This window comes from Syngnathus typhle, linkage group LG2 (assembly GCF_033458585.1).
Source record: "Syngnathus typhle isolate RoL2023-S1 ecotype Sweden linkage group LG2, RoL_Styp_1.0, whole genome shotgun sequence".
NCBI lineage: Eukaryota > Metazoa > Chordata > Actinopteri > Syngnathiformes > Syngnathidae > Syngnathus > Syngnathus typhle.
The window spans coordinates 14,054,674-14,073,014 of record NC_083739.1 but is presented as its reverse complement, the minus strand read 5'-3'; the positions used below and the strand labels follow the sequence as shown (position 1 = coordinate 14,073,014).

General features: G+C 43.9%; 4 protein-coding genes and 1 long non-coding RNA gene across 13 annotated transcripts; 2 read left to right on the top strand and 3 right to left on the bottom strand.

Moving 5' to 3' along the window:
- Positions 1–436: 436 nt before the first annotated feature.
- Positions 437–3,137, bottom strand: ccnq (cyclin Q). The gene is made up of 5 exons (XM_061272445.1): positions 2,987–3,137; positions 2,652–2,835; positions 2,430–2,562; positions 2,080–2,298; positions 437–1,063 (listed from the first exon to the last, which is right to left on the bottom strand). Exons 1-5 carry the CDS (start codon positions 3,135–3,137, stop codon positions 974–976), a joined length of 777 nt encoding a protein of 258 aa, XP_061128429.1. The 3' UTR covers positions 437–973.
- A 228-nt stretch (positions 3,138–3,365) lies between these two features.
- Positions 3,366–6,299, top strand: cfap126 (cilia and flagella associated protein 126). Of its 4 annotated transcripts, none has more exons than XM_061272448.1 (5): positions 3,366–3,805; positions 3,880–3,942; positions 4,709–4,783; positions 4,868–5,068; positions 5,749–6,299. In XM_061272448.1, the coding sequence occupies exons 1-5, from the start codon at positions 3,779–3,781 to the stop codon at positions 5,998–6,000; spliced, it is 618 nt and encodes a 205-aa protein (XP_061128432.1). In that variant the 5' UTR covers positions 3,366–3,778; the 3' UTR covers positions 6,001–6,299. The 4 variants fall into 4 exon arrangements, with proteins under 4 accessions (XP_061128432.1, XP_061128433.1, XP_061128431.1 ...); XM_061272449.1 differs by having other exon boundaries at positions 3,880–3,987; positions 5,873–6,299; XM_061272447.1 differs by having other exon boundaries at positions 3,880–3,987; positions 5,791–6,299.
- Positions 6,300–6,804: 505 nt separating this feature from the next.
- On the bottom strand, positions 6,805–9,314 carry LOC133145331 (alpha-1,3-mannosyl-glycoprotein 4-beta-N-acetylglucosaminyltransferase C-like). Its single transcript, XM_061268736.1, has 5 exons — positions 9,174–9,314; positions 8,600–8,698; positions 8,368–8,512; positions 7,858–8,112; positions 6,805–7,781 (listed from the first exon to the last, which is right to left on the bottom strand). Exons 2-5 carry the CDS (start codon positions 8,693–8,695, stop codon positions 7,321–7,323), a joined length of 957 nt encoding a protein of 318 aa, XP_061124720.1. The 5' UTR covers positions 8,696–8,698; positions 9,174–9,314; the 3' UTR covers positions 6,805–7,320.
- Positions 7,533–8,510, top strand: LOC133145339 (uncharacterized). Its single transcript, XR_009710884.1, has 2 exons — positions 7,533–7,671; positions 7,964–8,510. It is a non-coding gene; the product is annotated as an uncharacterized LOC133145339 (long non-coding RNA).
- On the bottom strand, positions 9,286–18,073 carry ap4b1 (adaptor related protein complex 4 subunit beta 1). 6 transcript variants are annotated; one of them, XR_009710883.1, is made up of 19 exons: positions 17,964–18,073; positions 17,709–17,837; positions 17,199–17,423; positions 16,993–17,123; positions 16,678–16,825; positions 16,319–16,604; positions 16,109–16,207; positions 15,784–15,895; positions 15,521–15,604; positions 15,311–15,414; positions 14,967–15,174; positions 14,594–14,902; positions 14,013–14,129; positions 13,148–13,545; positions 11,866–11,964; positions 11,648–11,792; positions 10,950–11,204; positions 9,842–10,872; positions 9,286–9,425 (listed from the first exon to the last, which is right to left on the bottom strand). XR_009710883.1 is itself a non-coding variant. In XM_061268677.1 (18 exons), exons 2-18 carry the CDS (start codon positions 17,819–17,821, stop codon positions 9,971–9,973), a joined length of 3,735 nt encoding a protein of 1,244 aa, XP_061124661.1. In that variant the 5' UTR covers positions 17,822–17,837; positions 17,964–18,073; the 3' UTR covers positions 9,492–9,970. The 6 variants fall into 6 exon arrangements, 5 of the variants coding, with proteins under 5 accessions (XP_061124661.1, XP_061124682.1, XP_061124672.1 ...); XM_061268677.1 differs by lacking the exon at positions 9,286–9,425 and having other exon boundaries at positions 9,492–10,872; XM_061268698.1 differs by lacking the exon at positions 9,286–9,425 and having other exon boundaries at positions 9,492–10,872; positions 17,980–18,050.
- Between the last annotated feature and the right edge of the window lie 268 nt (positions 18,074–18,341).

The window sequence follows — 18,341 nt, the reverse complement described above, 5'->3', positions numbered from 1 at the left end:
GCAGTGACCAGTCATTTTCATTCACGACAGCCAAGCATGCCGGAGAAGAAAAGGCACAGGCCGGATGTGGTAGCCATGTGCTCTTCTCCTTAATATGCGCTAATGATCTGGTGCTAATTAAGGATTCCTAAGTGGGGGATGTGTGGGACTTGCATAATCATTGACTCACAGCAACATGTCCCTTGTGAAACACTGGAATTGATCCTCAACGTCTCGCTGAAAATCAAGCCGTGATGGGCAGGTGCTGAAGGCATACCAGACCGCCTCCGACCGACCAACACGTTTGTGGGAGCAGAAATTCAGGACAGAAAGCTGAATGCCTTTTTGGTGACGGACAGTTGAGGGAAGAAATAAGTAAAGAAAGACACTGTGCCAAATGAGAAGAAACAAAGGTTGAGTTGGTGCTACTTGAACACAAGAACTGCTTAGTCCCAGCGATGACCACAAGAAAGAGTTTAGTGAACCCATCGAGATCTATTGCATATTTGCTTTGTGCTCTTCAATAAGAACAATGTAAACATTGATTTAAAGTAAAACAATTGCATGCAATATGCATCAAATGGATCACAAACTGTTCTGGAAGGACCTCCAGGACGGGAACTCCCTTTAAGACTTACAGTAGCTGAGCTGCCGCATCCAAATATTGCTCTCCAGAACTGTTTTTTTTCTATTGACTGACAGAGAAATAATGTAAACCAATTACAAACAACAAAGATCAACAAGAACCAGTCAAAATCAGGTAAAAAGATTCAGTCTGCTGCCACGATAAGAAATGTCAAAATTTCAGACTTCTGCAACCAGGAAGAAGGAAATGAAGATTTGTCGCCCCGCGGTGTTAAGGCGCGGTAGTGCAGTTTGTGTTTTTGCCTCAGCTCTGTCTCGTGCGCAAATCCCCACACGCATGAATGCGCTGCGCAGTTCCCCACAGAAATGACGCAGTGGCAAATTATCCACTGTCTTGCCAGCAGCGTCCTCAGATACACTTGGCCTCCATGTCGTAGAGTTGGAGAAGGTCAGAAATCACAGCATCTATGTCTGCTTTGGTCACACCATCACAAAGCACCTGCACGCAAGCACACAACTCGGGCTGAACGTGTGAACTTCAAACAACTGCGATGGAGACCTAAAAAATCTCGACTTTTTTTTTTGTTGAAGGATTTGCATTTAAATAGAGCGAGCGCCTTGCAGAGCTTCAACAATAGAGACCTGATTAATAAAACTGCTTGACAATGGAACGTTTTTAAGTGCACCGCAGTCCCGATTAATATAAGAGCATGAAGACTTTGAAGATGAACTGGAGCTGGAGAGGTGGTCAATCATCTTAAGTCCATCTTCAAATGTGGATTTTTGGAGGGGGAGAATTTATCAGGAACATCTTTCAAGAGTACAAAATGTAACCGACCTGTGCAATAACTTTCTACCATCAGTTTTGCCCAGGCCTGTTTCAAGAGTTCATCTTTAAAAATACTAATTTACTTGAACCACAATTCCGAAGAAATATTTCATTTTCTATGGGTTTCCTTTCATTTCCAGAGGGATTTTTAACACATTGTTTTGACTCTTTGGCTGTTGGTTATTTTCAAAGTTGAAACCTACTTCATTTTTACCACACAATTCCATGTCATATTTTTCATCTTGACACAGGTGGAATAGTGGTACATTTGTACGTCGTTTTTCCACTGAGAACAGTTCCGAAGTCTGTTACTAATTCTAATACACATTTTTAAATGTTCCAAATAAAGTGTGATTTGTTACAAAGGCACACACACAAATCGAAGTACAATATCTACTACATCTTGGTGAAGTCTATTTTTTTTTTATATATATATATATATATATATATATACCGTAATTTTCGGACTATAAGTCGCGGTTTTTTTTATAGTTTGGGTGGAGGGGCGACTTATACTCAGGAGCGACTTATATACATATATATGTTTTTTTCCACTTTTTTGGGCATTTTATGGCTGGTGCGACTTACACTCCGGTGCGACTTATAGTCCGAAAATTACGGTAAATGATTCAAACTAAATGAATCAAGCAACATGTAACAAACAACAATTGAGAGCCAATACACACCTGCCACCACCGTTTCTCCCCAACAGGCAGCTCCACTCCATAGGTGTTGAGAGCCAAATACAGTGTTGCTATAGCGATGTGTTGGGGCGTGTGCCGAATGCACATCGAGCCATGGTAGCAGTCTCGAAGCAATGCCCAGCAAGTCTCGGCAACGGGGCATCGAGACCAAGCGTGCCGGTTCACCAGCGACTTTATGGACGTCACGTAGTGGAGTAGGTACTAAAGAGAGGGTGAAACAGAACAAGCACTGAAGATGGCATACTATTTTCAGAGTCGCAATACAAAATGTCACACAAGGAAGATGGACACTAAGAACAGACGTTTGCTTGCTTCAGTACACGCAGACACACCTTGTGCGGATGTTCAAAGGTGACTTGGAAATTGAGCTGTCGGAGGATGAGGAGCTCACATTGCACCACACTGTCCCTTAGGTCCCAGAATTCCTTATCACATTCTAAAGGGGGGCTGTGCCTATTAAAGTACCTGGCAGGTGGGAGACAGTATTGTAGTGGGCAACTGTGACATGAATCCATCATTTCACAGTATCAGCATTTTTTTTTTTTTTTTTTTACCTGTGGCTTACGTTGATGATGTCCCGGGTCCGTATGTGCTGCTCCTCCACTTTGCCTGCCAGGTACAAGCAGCTCATGGCCACCAGGTCGGGTTCATACACACTTACGCTGACACATTCGAAAAAGTTGTGGTACAGCACGCACGCTGTAGCAACAGGCACAGAGCGCATGCCCAGCTTCACTCCTGAACAAGAAATGAAGATTCTTTGAATGGAATTTCTCACTGATGTGGTGATACATTTTCCCTCATGTGTGATGTTCTTTTTTTCTGCAGAAGGGCAGAATTGTATGCGATCCCACTGGCTATTCATTTGTCGACGAGATGAGTTGGTTACCTGCTTCCATTATGAAGCGACACAAACGAAAGTGAGTTTTCATGTCCCGAGCAATGTCTGCATCTCCACCTCCGCCAGAAGAGCTCCCTGCAGCCGGATCCAGAGGTCGATCCCGAGGGGCAGGCGAGCGAGAAGACGGACCCGGTTCCATGACTTCTGGAACATTAGCACTGCAAAAACTAAATAGCGTTCACACGAAAACAAGTTAAGTCACGTCAGTAACTGTTGTTGCCCAAAAGTGAACGCAACACTTGGCGTGACTGAATGCTTGAACAAGCTCGCACGATGCTAAAGCTAACCACCGAAGGCATGGAGAAACCGGAAGTAAATAATAGAATGTCCGGTCAAATGCTAGGCGCGGAACGCGACATCATTCACTCCCTGATCACTATGGGTTCACTTAAAAGTTCACTCTTTAAATGAAAAAAATGCTTTGTAACATTACCCCGTCATGTCAGTGCTGTCGCATAATTACAACGTATCTTGGAATTATTGAACAAGCAGTACGTGAATCTTCGCCCATAGCTCTACTTTTCAACATCCAGGATAGCAATGACGTCACGTTCAATTCAGCGGTTAATGACGTCACGTTCAATTCAGCGTTTAATACGGCATGCACGTTTGTATTTCGCTAATCGATGACGCAACACGATTCGTGACGCTTGCATTCTTCTGCTCCAAGAGATTTCTGTGGTACTTCGTCAACACTTCTCATGCGCTCCAAATAGGTCACGTGGTTGGGTTGCTATGCAACGACTCCACGCAACAAACTCAATTTAAACTGTCGCAGAAATGTCGTCCAATTTCTCAGCAAACCAGGTAATTATTGACTTTAAAAGCGAGCTTATTTGTGTTTCTCACATGATTAGTGTAAGCTTTGTTTCCATCATCAGTACAACGATGCCTTCAAGCCTCAGAGGCTGCAGAACTGGTGTCAGCCGAAGCAACCCACCAAGGTTATGACAGCACTTTTAATATGTCTGCAAACGTACCATTCAAAGGTAGCACTGTGATCATTTAATGGTGGGGTGTCCAAACTTCTTCTCAGAACCGCATACTGAAAACAATGCAAGGGCTGTGTTGATACTCAGCTTTCATTTCACATAAAACAAATCCATCAGTGTGAGTAAGGAATTAGAAATGTTCTGCATTGTTTGCAGTATACATATATTTATTAATACAGGCAATTGAACTAAAACAGCTGGAGTAGTTCACATTTTCAAGATTTTTTGGCGGCTGTCGGCCTTGCATCATTTATTTTGTGTCGTCTACTTGTATGTCTATCGTGTACTATGTCTCGTCACCGTGGGATAGAGGAAACGGAATTTCGGTTTCTTTGTGTGTCTTGACATATGAAGGGATTGACAATAAAGCAGACTTTGACTTTGATCTGACACAAATATCGAGCCTGTTCTGAGCTGCAGCAGAAGCATTCACTCAACACAGCTTTTTTACCGAGAACTTAAAACGCACACAACACAGTTGTAGCTAAAAGAAAGTGCTGTACATGAATAAAAATCGAATGTAAAACAAAGCACAATTTAAAAAAAAAAAAAAAAAACGTTCGACAGTTCTAGTGGCCCCAACTCACCTTTTTAAAAGAGAAGAAAACAAACCTCTTCTCCTGCCGTAACACTTGGTGTAGAAGGAACTGCGTCAATTGGGCTTCAACGATACATACATAGTTTGGACACCCTGGGTACAACGTGTGCATGTTTGTAGGCATCCACAGCACGGCAGGGCCGCACTACATTTATTGCAGATAACAGAGGATATCTGCTCCCTGGAAAGTCAAAGGTAAACCCTTGAAAACTTTTGTTACACATTCTTAAAGATAAAAAGTTGACATTACTTCCCTTGCCACTGTGTGTCATGCACCAGAGAGGCAGGGCCTGGCCTGACTTTAAAGGAACATGGGATCTACCTGCTCGGATACCAGCGCAGAGAATCAACCCCACCGCCCGCTCTCAAGAGGGTCTTGCAAGACTCAAGGCTTGGGGCTTGGACCCTCAACACGTAGACAAATCTGGGCCACTAAGAGGCAGCAAAAACACACGTGCCTCGCAGGATGCTAGCAAGCAGGTTTGGGATCGCACGCGCACACACACGGTTTATGCTTCTTTTACCTTCAACATAGATCAGAAAATGAACCATGATAACATTACATTTTTGCAGACAAACTGAGCTTCCTTTCAATCTGAAGTTCTAAAAAGCAAACAGTGCTTTGAAATAAGTAAAAAAGGACATAAGACGTTTTAGCCTTTCCCCCATGCAAAATACTGTGCCCACTGTTTTGTATTTTCTCACGCGCAAATACGAGCCGCGCTCAGCCACATTCCTCAAGTAAGTGGAAATGGCAAAAGAGAGGATCATAAAATTATAGTGAGCTCAAGCGTGACTGACGTCACTGTTGACTGCTAGGACTAAGCCCTCTCACCGCTAACAGGAACAATAATAGTTTTCCCAGTTTTGTGTTGCTTCTACTGTACATTGCTTAAACTACTGTGATGAATTTATTCAGTGGGCCTCATGCACTTTTAACTAGTGATGGGTAAACGAAGCTTCAAATTTGCATTATGAATCAGCTGTATTTTTTTCTTGTCCTTTATCATATAAGTCATACTTAGCAATTTAAGCCACTTCGAGGCTTCAAATTTGTTTCATGAATCAGTTGTGTTTTTTTTTCTTACTCCTCCTTTATCATATAAGTCATACTTGGCAGTGTTACTACTGTGTTATTTCATTTCCACATTGTGACCAAGTGTGACTCACTCCAGTCCATGTTGAAATCTGGTGGCGTACAGCAGGATGGTGCCGTCTCGGACTCATCGGCCCCATCTGCAGCTGAAGCCCAGCAAGCGCCTCAAAGCCGTCCCGTTTCTGCAGGCACAACTGGCAAACGGGGACAGGAGACGCAGGCAGATGAGGTATCATCTGTCAAGCTGCCTGCTGCCGACAGACAAAAGGATGGCGAAACCGTGACAAGCAGGCCGCAGAGCCAGAAGGCAATATGAGCTTCGCGGCCGGTGATAGCAGAAGGCCACCATGCAAGGCCAAATTCTGGTTCAGTGCCAGCCTTAACAACCCCAGAGGAATAAAAATAGCAAATTCATATCATCCCCTTTTCTAAACTGGGATCATTGTACTGGAAGACCAGCTCGCACTAGTGTAGAAATAGGAAATTGTAGGACCTCTCTGAAATGTGGTAGCTCTCTGGTCTCTTTATCTTAACAGCTGTTCATTTAGAATGCCTCTGAGCTGCAATCTCGAAAAAAAAATGGTTCAAATAAAATACGCAAATGTGTTGTTGTAATTTAAGTGTCCTTTTTTTTGCAGTTTAGTCACTCACATTCCAGCATTTCCAAAATTAAATAGAAATGTGCATTTTCTGTCACACCCAAGAAAAACTAGACACGCAGGCTTGCAGTCAGTATTTGTCAGGTTAAATATTATCTACGATTTAGAATTGTAGAAGGTAAAAGAAAGCTCATGCTGCGAGGCCTTCAGCGTTGACATACTTGCATGATGGAGTACGCAATCTAAACAGAACAATCCCTTGAGCACATATTGGAACTCACCCCATGACTCAACTTAATAAAACCACATGGAGCACATGAGTCACCACATCCTCACCCCCTCCATGCCTGCAAATTTAAGAATAGTGAGCGGGCAAAAACAGATCAACTACACACATAAAATCGATATTCACTTATACCAAATCGTTTCTCTTTAAACGACGAGGGGTCCACAATTTCCTACCAGTGCTACTAAGGGGCCACATAAGACTGGGCAATTCCTGAGAACATAAAAGACTTAAGTATTCAAATTTTTTTTATTTCAGTTTGTTCTTTCATTTAACAATGTAGCACATGTTGTACAATACTTTAATATATCTCATATATTTCATATACAAATATATCAAAGATTCTTTAAGTCAGTGACAAATGAACCATAAGTTTTTTTTGGACCCATTAAGCATCAGTAAAAAGCTCTGGCCATTATTATTACTATGTATTATTGTATTATTTTCTTGACAATTCTGTACTTTTTTCTTGTGGTTGCCGTGAGTACAGCTCAAGAGAGGTTGAAATCTGCTAGTCTCAAGATAAACAGGCACATTGGCTTGCATTTACATTCAATTGTGTCAAGTCAAATGTGGTGATCACACTGCGTCCTATTTCCACCTGCGCTGAGCCCAAAATATCTTTCCCCTCTGACCCAGTCTCAACAGTTATTCCTGTCACCACTCTTGGGTCTGTAAACACAACCCCAGAAGAATCTTTCCCCGGCCTCCCAGGCTAGTTTGGGAAAGTGTTTCCCGCTGGAGGATTGGATTAGACCCCCTCCTCAAAGTCCTTGTCCTTTAGTTTGTTCTCTCTCCCTTGGAATGAAGAGAAAGTCCCCATGTGCTGGAATAAGGAAGGCTTGAAAAGGATGGGCTCCTTCTGAGTCAGCAGGACTCGAAAGTGAGACATCAACCAGTCGCAAGGCATTTCTTGGTAGAAGAGGAAGAGAAAACGTGCCAGCAGAGGGAGGTGGGCCGACTTGTAGAGTTTGCCAATGTAGCCAAGGTTGGAGAACTCCAGCATTGCCCAGGTCGTCGTCTTAGCTTCTTGCTCCTCCACACGCTTTTTTACGGTTGTGAGGAAGTTCTTTGCGGAGGAGACGTCGTCCTCCAGCTGGAGGTAGTATCTGCCCACACCTGAGCTGTAGTGCATAAGAAAAGCATAATCCAGGTTCTGCTTGGAGCGGTATGATACTCTCGCAGAAGAATCATTGTAGTTCCTTTTTAGACCTGTAAGGGAGCCAAAGAGAAGCTATATAAACACAGTTGACCTGGATGATGATAGTGTAAAATGTTTGCGCTTAACCTGTAGTCGGTGGATAGTTTTCCTCAGGGACATGAATGACCAGCAGGTGACCTTGCTCTAGTGCTGATGAAAATTCTGATTTTATTTCCGTCACTGTGGTCGTCAGCCAGTTGACATCGGAATCTGCCAGCAGAACTACAACCACCATGGAGGAGTGCTCTTCAGGAGATGATCGAGAGAAGAGGGATACTAACGTGGGGATCAGATAGCTGCCCTTCTTCCTCTTCACCGACGATAGTCCAATGCATAGATGCCCTATCGGGAAGAAGAAGAGCATGTAACCTTTTAAATCACGTCATACTACATATCTGAGTTATTTCATTATATTTTACATTTAGAATCAATTTTACAGCCGGTTCATGCCCCCAACACCCTGAGTAATGGTTTAAGCCAAAATCTACATTGACATCAGCTATTGCGCAAACAATAACTGCTGTGGTATGTAAAGTGTTTGGTGGTATGTAAAGTGTTCAGTGGTCCATATTTAGACGAAATGGAAAGAAAACGTACTCATTTGAGTGACTGGTATCCCTGCAAGCAGTTGATAGGTCACATTGAGAGGCAGGTAATCTCCTTGCTCCACCCATGACTCCATACTGACCATCCTTTCTGCCTTCCATGCGATGTTCATTGGTTCCTCTGACCTGTTCGGGTCCTGCCAAGGAAAAACTCCATTCAAATATCATTAACTTTCCTGATATTTTAATCATCAGAGTGGTTCATCTTCCTTGTGTGTACTTACAGTGATGAATGAGTGTGAATAGTGCACCAAGTAGAAGCCCCCCGCAAGGAGCAGCAAGAACAACACTGCATGTTTCTTCTTTGAATGACGTCGCATTTCCTGTTGTGTACCCCAAAACAAAGAAATGTCCACAGAAAAAAAGTTAACAATCCCAAATTCCTCGCTCACAGTTCTCCAAGCCTGCTGCCGTTTATTTCTCCCTGCCACAGGAGCGCGCATGCCTTGTTTGTTTGAAAGCGAACGTCAGCACTATGATGTTTTCAATAAAGACATGAAGAACTTTATATTTTTCTAAAGGATTATTCTCATAAAGGATTATTCTCGTTTGATGTCTTTTAAGTTCATTCGAGTTCTGACCTTGAAGCGGGGTGCATTCAAAGACCAGTCGTACAGACGGAACACTCAATCAGGTGACCAAAAAGCAACAATATAATTAAGTGAGCTCTTTGCATAAACCTTGATGCAAAGAAACTCCTCTTTTTGGGTACCGTTACATGCTACAAGGAGTATATATCACAAAGGAGACTTTATACTTAATTGTGATCATCATTCATCCATCCATTTTGAGACCCACCAGAGTCGTGTCGGTAGCAAATTTCACTATGCGGTTGTTGCTGTGCAGTCATGCGTCAGCCGGGTGAAGAGCAGCGGACTGAGCCTTGGGGGGCCCTCGTGCTCAGCGTGATGCTGGCGGAGATTTTGTCACCAACACGTACCACCAGAGGCCTCTGACAAAGGAAGTCCAGTAGCCAGTTGCAGAGGTAGGTACTGAGGCCCACAATTTCCTACCAGTGCTACTAAGGGGCCACATAAGACTGTGCAATTCCTGAGAACATAAAAAACTAAGTATTCAATTTTTTCTTTTTGTTCTTTCATTTAAAAATATAGCACATGCTGTACAATACTTTAATATATTATCTCATAGATTTCATATACAAATGTATCAAACTTTCTTTCAGTCAGTGACAAATGAACCATAAGTTTTTTTGGACCCATCAAGCATCAGTAAAAAGCTCTGGCCATTATTATTACTATATATTATTATATTATTCTCTTGACAATTCTGTACTTTTTTCTTCTTGTTGCTGTGAGTACAGCTCAAGAGAGGTTGAAATCTGCTAATGTCTCAAGATAAACAGGCACATTGGCTTGCATTTACATTCAATCGTGTCAAGTCAAATCAAATATACCGAGTCAGGTGAAACAAATTGATATGAAAAAAAAATAAAGATGTCAAAATACCTTTGCACTAGCGGCTTGTTTACAAAAAAATGACAATGTCTATTTTTCTTGAGGTACTGCGCCTTCGTTTGAAGTTTTCCTTTGCTCAGTGATTGAACATCACCGCTCAGTATGGTCCAAAACACCAATTCACATTTGTGGAGGTGAGCTGGGCTTCGTTGCGATCCTGATTTTGCTAATGACGACCCAATCTTTCTGCCCAGCTGTAACTTGTATCCTCAAACACGAAGAAGCGGATCCATAGTTTTTATCTACTCCTTGCATCACAAACCAACCATTCTTCATAGATCCCAACTTATGAAAATCTTTGCACGATTTCTCCTCATTTGCAGTGGTGATCACACTGCGTCCTATTTCCACCTGCGCTGAGCCCAAAATATCTTTCCCCTCTGACCCAGTCTCAACAGTTATTCCTGTCACCACTCTTGGGTCTGTAAACACCACAGTTAAATGGTTGCCTTTCTCTGGGGTGCGACCCCAGAAGAATCCTTCCCCGGCCTCCCAGGCTAGTTTGGGAAAGTGTTTCCCGTAGGTAGACATGTCAGAGAAAACCTCCGCTGGAGGATTGGAGTAGACCCCCTCCTCAAAGTCCTTGTCCTTTAGTTTGTTCTCATTCCCTTGGAATGAAGAGAAAGTCCCCATGTGCTGGAATAAGGAAGGCTTGAAAAGGATGGGCTCCTTCTGAGTCAGCAGGACTCGAAAGTGAGACATCAACCAGTCGCAAGGCATTTCTTGGTAGAAGAGGAAGAGAAAACGTGCCAGCAGAGGGAGGTGGGCCGACTTGTAGAGTTTGCCAATGTAGCCAAGGTTGGAGAACTCCAGCATTGCCCAGGTCGTCTTCTTAGCTTCTTGCTCCTCCACGCGCTTTTTTACGGTTGTGAGGAAGTTCTTTGCGGAGGAGACGTCGTCCTCCAGCTGGAGGTAGTATCTGCCCACACCTGAGCTGTAGTGCACAAGAAAAGCGTAATCCAGGTTCTGCTTGGAGCGGAATGATACTCTCGCAGGAGAATCATTGTAGTTCCTTTTTAAACCTGTAAGGGAGCCAGAGAGAAGCTATATAAACACAGTTGACCTGGATGATGATAAGTGTAAAATGTTTGCGCTTAACCTGTAGTCGGTGGATAGTTTTCCTCAGGGACATGAATGACCAGCAGGTGACCTAGCTCTAGTGCTGATGAAAATTCCGATTTTATTTTCGTCACTGTGGTCGTCAGCCAGTTGACATCGAAATCTGCCAGCAGAACTACAACCACCATGGAGGAGCGCTCTTCGGGAGATGATCGGGAGAAGAGGGACACTAACGTGGGGATCAGATAGTTGTCCTTCTTCCTCTTCACCGACGATAGTCCAATGCATAGATACCCTATCGGGAAGAAGAAGAGCATGAACCTTTTTAAATTATGTCATACTACATATCTGAGTTATTTCATTATATTTTCCATTTAGAATCAATTTTACAGCCGTGGCCCCCACACCCTGAGTAATGTTTAAGCCAAAATCTATATTGACATCAGCTATTGTGCAAACAATAACTGCTGATCAGCATCCGTCAGACATGTTTGCTTTTAACTCCTGATTGTGTAACAGCCACAAGTGGGCAGCCAACGTCACAAGTATCTATAGCTTGAATATCAGATCGATACTCATTCCTACTTTGTAGTGTATTCAATTGAACTTGGGTTGAAAAGTATTTATAGTGGTGCCATCAAAATTAATAACACTTGATGCATTTGTATTATTGCAGTCGGTGGTGTGTAAAGTGTTCAGTGGTCTATAGTTAGACGAAATGAAAAAAAAAAAACTTACTCATTTGAGTGACTGGTATCCCTGCAAGCAGTTGATAGGTCACATTGAGAGGCAGGTAATCTCCTTGCTCCACCCATGACTCCATACTGACCATCCTTTCTGCCTTCCATGTGATGTTCATTGGTTCCTCTGACCTGTTTGGGTCCTCCATTCAAATATCATTAACTTTCCTGATATTTTAATCATCAGAGTGGTTCATCTTCCTTGTGTGTACTTACAGTGTTGAATGAGTGTGAATAGCGCACCAAGTAGAAGCCCCCCGCAAGGAGCAGCAAGAGCAACACTGCATGTTTCTTCTTTGAATGACGTCGCATTTCCTGTTGTGTACCCCAAAACAAAGAAATGTGCACGGAAAAAAAGTTTTTAAAAAAATCCCAAATCCCTCGCTCACAGTTCTCCAAGCCTGCTGCCGTTTATTATGCCGGTACACAACGCTATGTATGACACGCCGTCTGATATCATGAGCTTTCCGCGTTACTGTTTTATTCCTCAAGTTACCAGGCATTCTTCATTTTCAGATCTATTACACATACAATAGTACACATCAACCAGGACAGCTCTTGCAAATTCTTCGGGAGATGACAATCTACTCCTTCCGCAGTAATCTATTTAGGGGCGCGTTCGGAAATAGGCTACGAGCGCGCCCTGGTTGGTTCTCTCACCGTTCGGAAGCTCAGAGCGGTGTTGAAATGTGCCGTTTGGTTATTCGAAGTGCCTGCAGGCGCTTGGTGTGCTCCAGCAGTAACGTGGGGCGCCACTGGCTTGGAAACACTCGAAACACTCATTGGTTTAAAACAGGTGGCGTTCGGAGATAAACGAGAAGGGAGCGCAGTCTGCCTCGCCGAACACACCCACTCAAAGGGTCGTGCACAGGCGTCGTAGTAATTTCGGAACGCGCCCAAGGTCAGGCAGGGGCGGGCATAGCCAATGTGACGCCCCCCTCCATCCACTAATTCACCTCCGGGATGGATGTACGATATGATCAAGAGGCAAACCAGCTCTTCAAGCACCAAAAGTTATCAGTCGAGTAGAACAGTGATTAAAATAAAATTCAAACTTCATAATGACCCAATTGTTAGTTAATCATATCAGTCAATATTTCCTAAAACAAATACTGTATGAAAGATTTCCTGATTACAGGCGTAGCGAGTTGGGAGTCAATTTCTTCACATGACAATAAAGCAGACTTTGACTTTGATAATGATAGGACGGACACAAAGACGCCCGACTCGCTACGGCTGTAATCAGGAAATCTTTCATACAGTATTTGTTTTCGTGTAAAGACACCTGGAGCAAACCCGCACCGGAACAGGAAGAAAAAAAAACCACACACACTAAGCATAAACACATTCAGACTCACAACCTTTGCGTTGCACCACCCTCACCCATTGTGTTGCACATTCATTTCCTCTCTAAAGACAACGTACGCAGTACTGTGATGAGTATAGAGAGGAAACCCCTCAGAGCTTTGTCATCTTTTAGTTGCTGCTTTAGAGTCACCTTTACTTCTTCGATCTGTCCGTTGTCCTTTGCCAACTCGTTGCTGTCTCTCTTTCCCGATGAGTCTTTCTCTTCATTACGTACCCGTCTCTCTATTCCTCCTTCCACCACAGTTTTATTTGCATTCTCACCATCTATAGTGTCCTCCTGTGCATCTCCTGCCTCTTCGTTTGCCTTCCCAGTATAAAGTAACTCTCCCAGTATGAGTGTGCTGGAGGACGGGGCTTCGGTGTGCGTGTACAGGAAAACCCTCCAGGGGAGTGTGTGTGGTGGTGTGAAAGCCAGCGTCTGAATGTTGACAAGCTGCATTGCAGCCTGAAAGTTTTGAGGCGAACACTGAGTGACATTGCAACACCGGACGTGCTCTGTCATACAAACACCATCCTCTTCTTCCACACCTAGGAGCGGAAAAAAAAAAAAACATCCTGTAGGAAGGCCAACGAGAGATCCTTTCTTAATTTTTACTTATATTACTTTGTTACTAATTTTGATTTTGGTTGAATTTCATAAAATGTGAGTCACAAAAACAGAACAAATATGTATCGAGTGAAGCGCAGAGGCCCAAATGAAACAATCAGTGCACGATGAATGTTTTCTCATTCAATACAGTGCGTTCACTCCGGATCTAGGAGTAATCTTTTCAAAGCACAGAGACAGGTTTGTTTGGCCATGAAACACAAGGCGCACCTTTCATTAAAGATTGATAGAGGAATCAAGGTGAGGTGACACACAAAAGGTTGGCTCATTTGACACTAAAACCCTCACGATGATTAACTCAAGTGGTGAGAGTACGCCACTAAGTTACAGTTGTTTTTAGACAGGACAGGACAGGACAGACCGTGGCCTTTGTTGGACACCGTGTTACCTCGCAGCCACAGACGCTCAAACTCTCCTGCAGTTAAAGTAGGTAGCAGGCTGAGAGGGACGATGGCGCTGGGCGACGGGGCGTCTGCAGGCAATGGCGTGTGCTCGGTGACACCCTCTGAAACAGACGCATGGAAAGAAGCGACAACATTAAAGATTTATTCTTGGAACAATTGGAACCGTCAGCCGGGCCTAGAACTAATTGACGGCCATTGAAATGTACTGATGGGGGGAAAAAAGTAAAATAATAAACCTAATACGTTCTTTTAAAAAATGCTTATAAACATTAAATTCCACCAGACCGAGCTATTTCTATGGTCGTCATCAATTGTTCTATTCTTCATTTGTTGTGACATCAAACAACCCAAAAGTCAAACTTAAAACATGTCAGCGTTAATCCTCGTCATCCGGAGTGTCCAAAACTTTCTCTTCAAAGCAGCGGATACAGGGGTGAAAAAAAAAGGGGCAGAAGTGCAAATTTGACATTCCTACATTTGACTTAACATGCAAAAAAAAAAAAATCTGTTGTAGGCAAATCAATGCTCGGAACTTATTGCCATACATCTTCATTGTCAAACTCACCTGTCTGAACACTTTGAAGATGACATGAGTTCAGGGTTTCTGAGAGGTCAGAGATGGGGTCAAATGCTGTGTGTTGAGAGCTTCTGCTGTTTACTGAGTCTGTCTCCGAGGTGCTTTGCCAGAGAGGCTTCAGAGTGTTGAAGATGGGAGCCCAGTGGCTTACAGGTTCTGCCGGACGGCCAATAAGAACGCCAAGGGAGGGATCGGACCTCCGACCCTGGAGCACCTTGCGTGTCTCGTCAACTCCGCATTGCAAAAGGCGGTAGTAGAGAAGTGCCTGATCACGGACACACATGTCCGTCTCCTCATCTGAAAAACAGACAAAGGTCTGAAACACCGATATCTCTTCTGTTGAACACGTGCACAAACACACCAATGGCGTAATGCAGCAGCCTTCCAAGCATGTCTTGAGTTTCAGCCGGACGGCACAAAAACAGCCTCAAGGTGGCCGTCAGCAACTCCATCTTGACTGCCGGAGAGTTCTCACACCTCACTCTGTCAATGAATACCTCCAACGTGTAGGGGGCGCTGCAGACTCTATCGCCATAGGTTCCCAACAACCAGAGCAAGGCCTGCTTGCCCTGGCAGTAGGAGGCAAAACAGCGTTTCTTATTTAGCTCTCCTTTTAATGACACAGAAAATGTGAACTTTCGGGTTCAATTTCCAGATAGATATTTGCGTTTTGGGAATGAGGCAATAGTGTTGGGTCGCCCTTACCTGGCTGTCCTGCAGTATCTCCTCACACCCCTCCAGAGAAGAGCACACCGTTTCACTGCACTGAGGACACACCCAAACAAGGTCCCGCATTGTCTGCACCACAGCTGCAGAGTTGGAAAGGGGACCACAGTTGGCACGCTATAGCAGTCAGTTAAACTACATGACAGGTCAAACACAAATCTGGTGTCGCTATAGAAATGATAATATTACCAGATGTGATGTTGTCCTGTTTAAGCCCGAGCAGTCCAGTGAGAATCACTAGACATCTGTCGCTGTAGCTCCGCCCAATACGACCTGCAAATTGAAAATATAAGCGACTCAAGCAAATCCGTAACCTCGGCATAAATATCTACGGCAGCAATTGATGACAAAGAATCGATTTGGTTGACGGTGGCGGTTTGACTCGAGCAACAAAAGCAAAGTAAACAACGTCGTCCACGCCTTCATGTTATGCAAAGTGAGTGGCTGTTTACCGACAGCTGATATTGCAGCCTGGGCAGTGTCTGTGTTGACATCAGTGCAGTATTCTTTCAGTTCATCCAGTAATATTGCCACGTTGTCATCGTTCACCAACTCGACCAGTACCTGCGCACACAGCCGTACTCAGATTACTATCGCGAGAGGACTTGGCTGGCCCTGTTGATACTGCGATCAGGTTACAGATAATGCAAATGCATATTTAATATTTTGTGTGGATATTCAGATAAAGAGATAGATTTAGACCTGCTGTAGATGTTCCAAAATAGATATATTTAGACAAAGTTATCAAGAAAGAGAGAGTACAAGAGCGGGACCTACCTGCATCTTCCTCTGCTTGATAAAGGCTGGCTCAGCATAGCCGCAGAAGAAACGTTTGTAGTGGGCCCCCATCATGCCAGGGACAGACCTCAACAGCAACTGTATGAGGATCATAACACGTGTCAGACTTGATCAAATATATATTTAAAACTACAACAGCATATTGTATCCATCCAAGCACCAATTTATATTGTCCAAACACACACTCGCCTGGATGTGGCAGAGCGCGGTGAACCTGATTTCTCTGGACGCGCTCCCACACGCGGCCAGCAGTGGGCCCCGCACTCGTTCCAAGGCTGCCAGGCTGACTTTAGGCAAGGTCGAGCACAGGCTGAGGAAGAGGCCCAGCGTGGAGGCCATGACTGGCGGGTGGGGGCTGACCAAAGAGGCGTCCAGCATGGACAGGATGTCAAAGAGCTCGTCCTCAGACTGAGGTTGGTAGCGCTGGAGGATTTTAAGCACCTCGCTCTGACCCCACACGTCGCAATCCTTCAGCCTGGGTCCACACACAACAAAGAATTTGTTTACATCAGCTCTTAACACGTTTGTTATTTGAAATCTTGGTCAACCTGTTGAGGAGGTGATGAGCAATGGGTTTGTTGATAGCAACCCCTCCTTCCTCCTTAAGGATTTCCTCCAAAGCCCGAAGGCAGTTCACCATGACAACAGGATCCGTGTCCCTCAGAAGGCTGTACAACTCATTCACTACTGCTGCGTCTGTGCAAATGATTACCATAAAAGTTGGAGAAAAAAAGGGATCATTTTGTATTTGTGCATTAATGTCTTAACAATCAGATAAGATGGAAATAAATACTTCTGAAATTTAACTTAGATTTGCCTCAAGCTTAGTCTCACGGATTTTCTTTTTCATCCAAGCAACTCACCTATTTCAGAATTTGGTTGGAGATTGTGCAGTTTGGCCCAGCCGAGCACAGCGACCCGTCGCACACAAGCTGCTCTGTCCTTCAGTCCTGCTGTGAGAGGCTGTTCCACATACTCCACCAAACTGGGCAGCCTGAAACACAGACAAAAGTCAATTCTTTACATGATCAACTCATCCAGAAGGATGTCATGGGCAAACTCGAGTCACCTCAGGTTGGTCATGTTCCTTAAGGCCAGGCTGCGGACCATCGGATTTGGATCCTGACAGTCCTTCCTCAGTGTGTTGATGACCAGCAGAGACAGCTCTGGATTCAAAGAGGCGTAGGAGCACAAGAAGACATAGACCAGCTTCTTCTGGACAATGTCTACTGTGGCACATGCTTTGACCATCTCACTGAACAGGCTAGAGACATCAACACCCTGTGACATCAGCCTGAACCACAGGAGGGGGAAAAATGGGGAGGCAAGGGGGGAGGTGAATTGTTACTTTCAGTTTCCAGTCAATTAAGTCAAGTTTTCGCTACTGCACATTACTGTAGTCTGAAACCTGATGGAGTCTTTCATAGCGTTACTATTACTTCATAAAAACATGGAGCATTCTGACATTTTGAAATGTTTGCATATGTATCACATTAATATTGTTGCAAAGACTTAAACATTGTTCAACTTAAAAGATTCAAATATGCTGGTGCTTCAAGAGCCTGTACATTCCACCAACCTGATGACTTTGAGGATGACGTTCCTGTAACGCAGCTGGTCAGACTGGACGTGGGGGTTGGCCAGAGCTCTATTCAGGTCCCTCACCGTATCCTCACTGCCCAGGTATGGCATGGTGGACGCAGATAACCTGCGTGGTCACAAATCACTGTATTTCAAACACATGGCAGTCATATATTTCTCAAATTGAAGTTAAAAACTATCCGCATCGCATCACCTTTAACGTACGTACAGTATTTAATTCACTAATTCTCACCGTCAACTCTTCACACCTTGTTTTATGTTTTGTTTTCCCTTTGGACTTCCGTGTTTCTTCTTCTGTGATCTCTGTTGACGCGTCTGCCGCCCCCTGGTGGTAGGCGAATTCGGAAGGAAATGATATAATACTTTTACTATGCATTACGGTAACACGCCGGGGCTGCCAACCTGAGTGGGCTACCTTCAGAATAAAAGCTCACAAGTAATAAATGGGTGTTATGATTCGGATTTACATTTTTTTTTTTTTTAATGAAAGCTAGTAATTTCACTTATCCCAGGATCGTAACCAGGAAAGTTCATGTTGATTTAATAAATGACGTTAGATTACATTTGAATATGTATAACGCAATTAGGCGTTTCACTCTCTCCACCAATC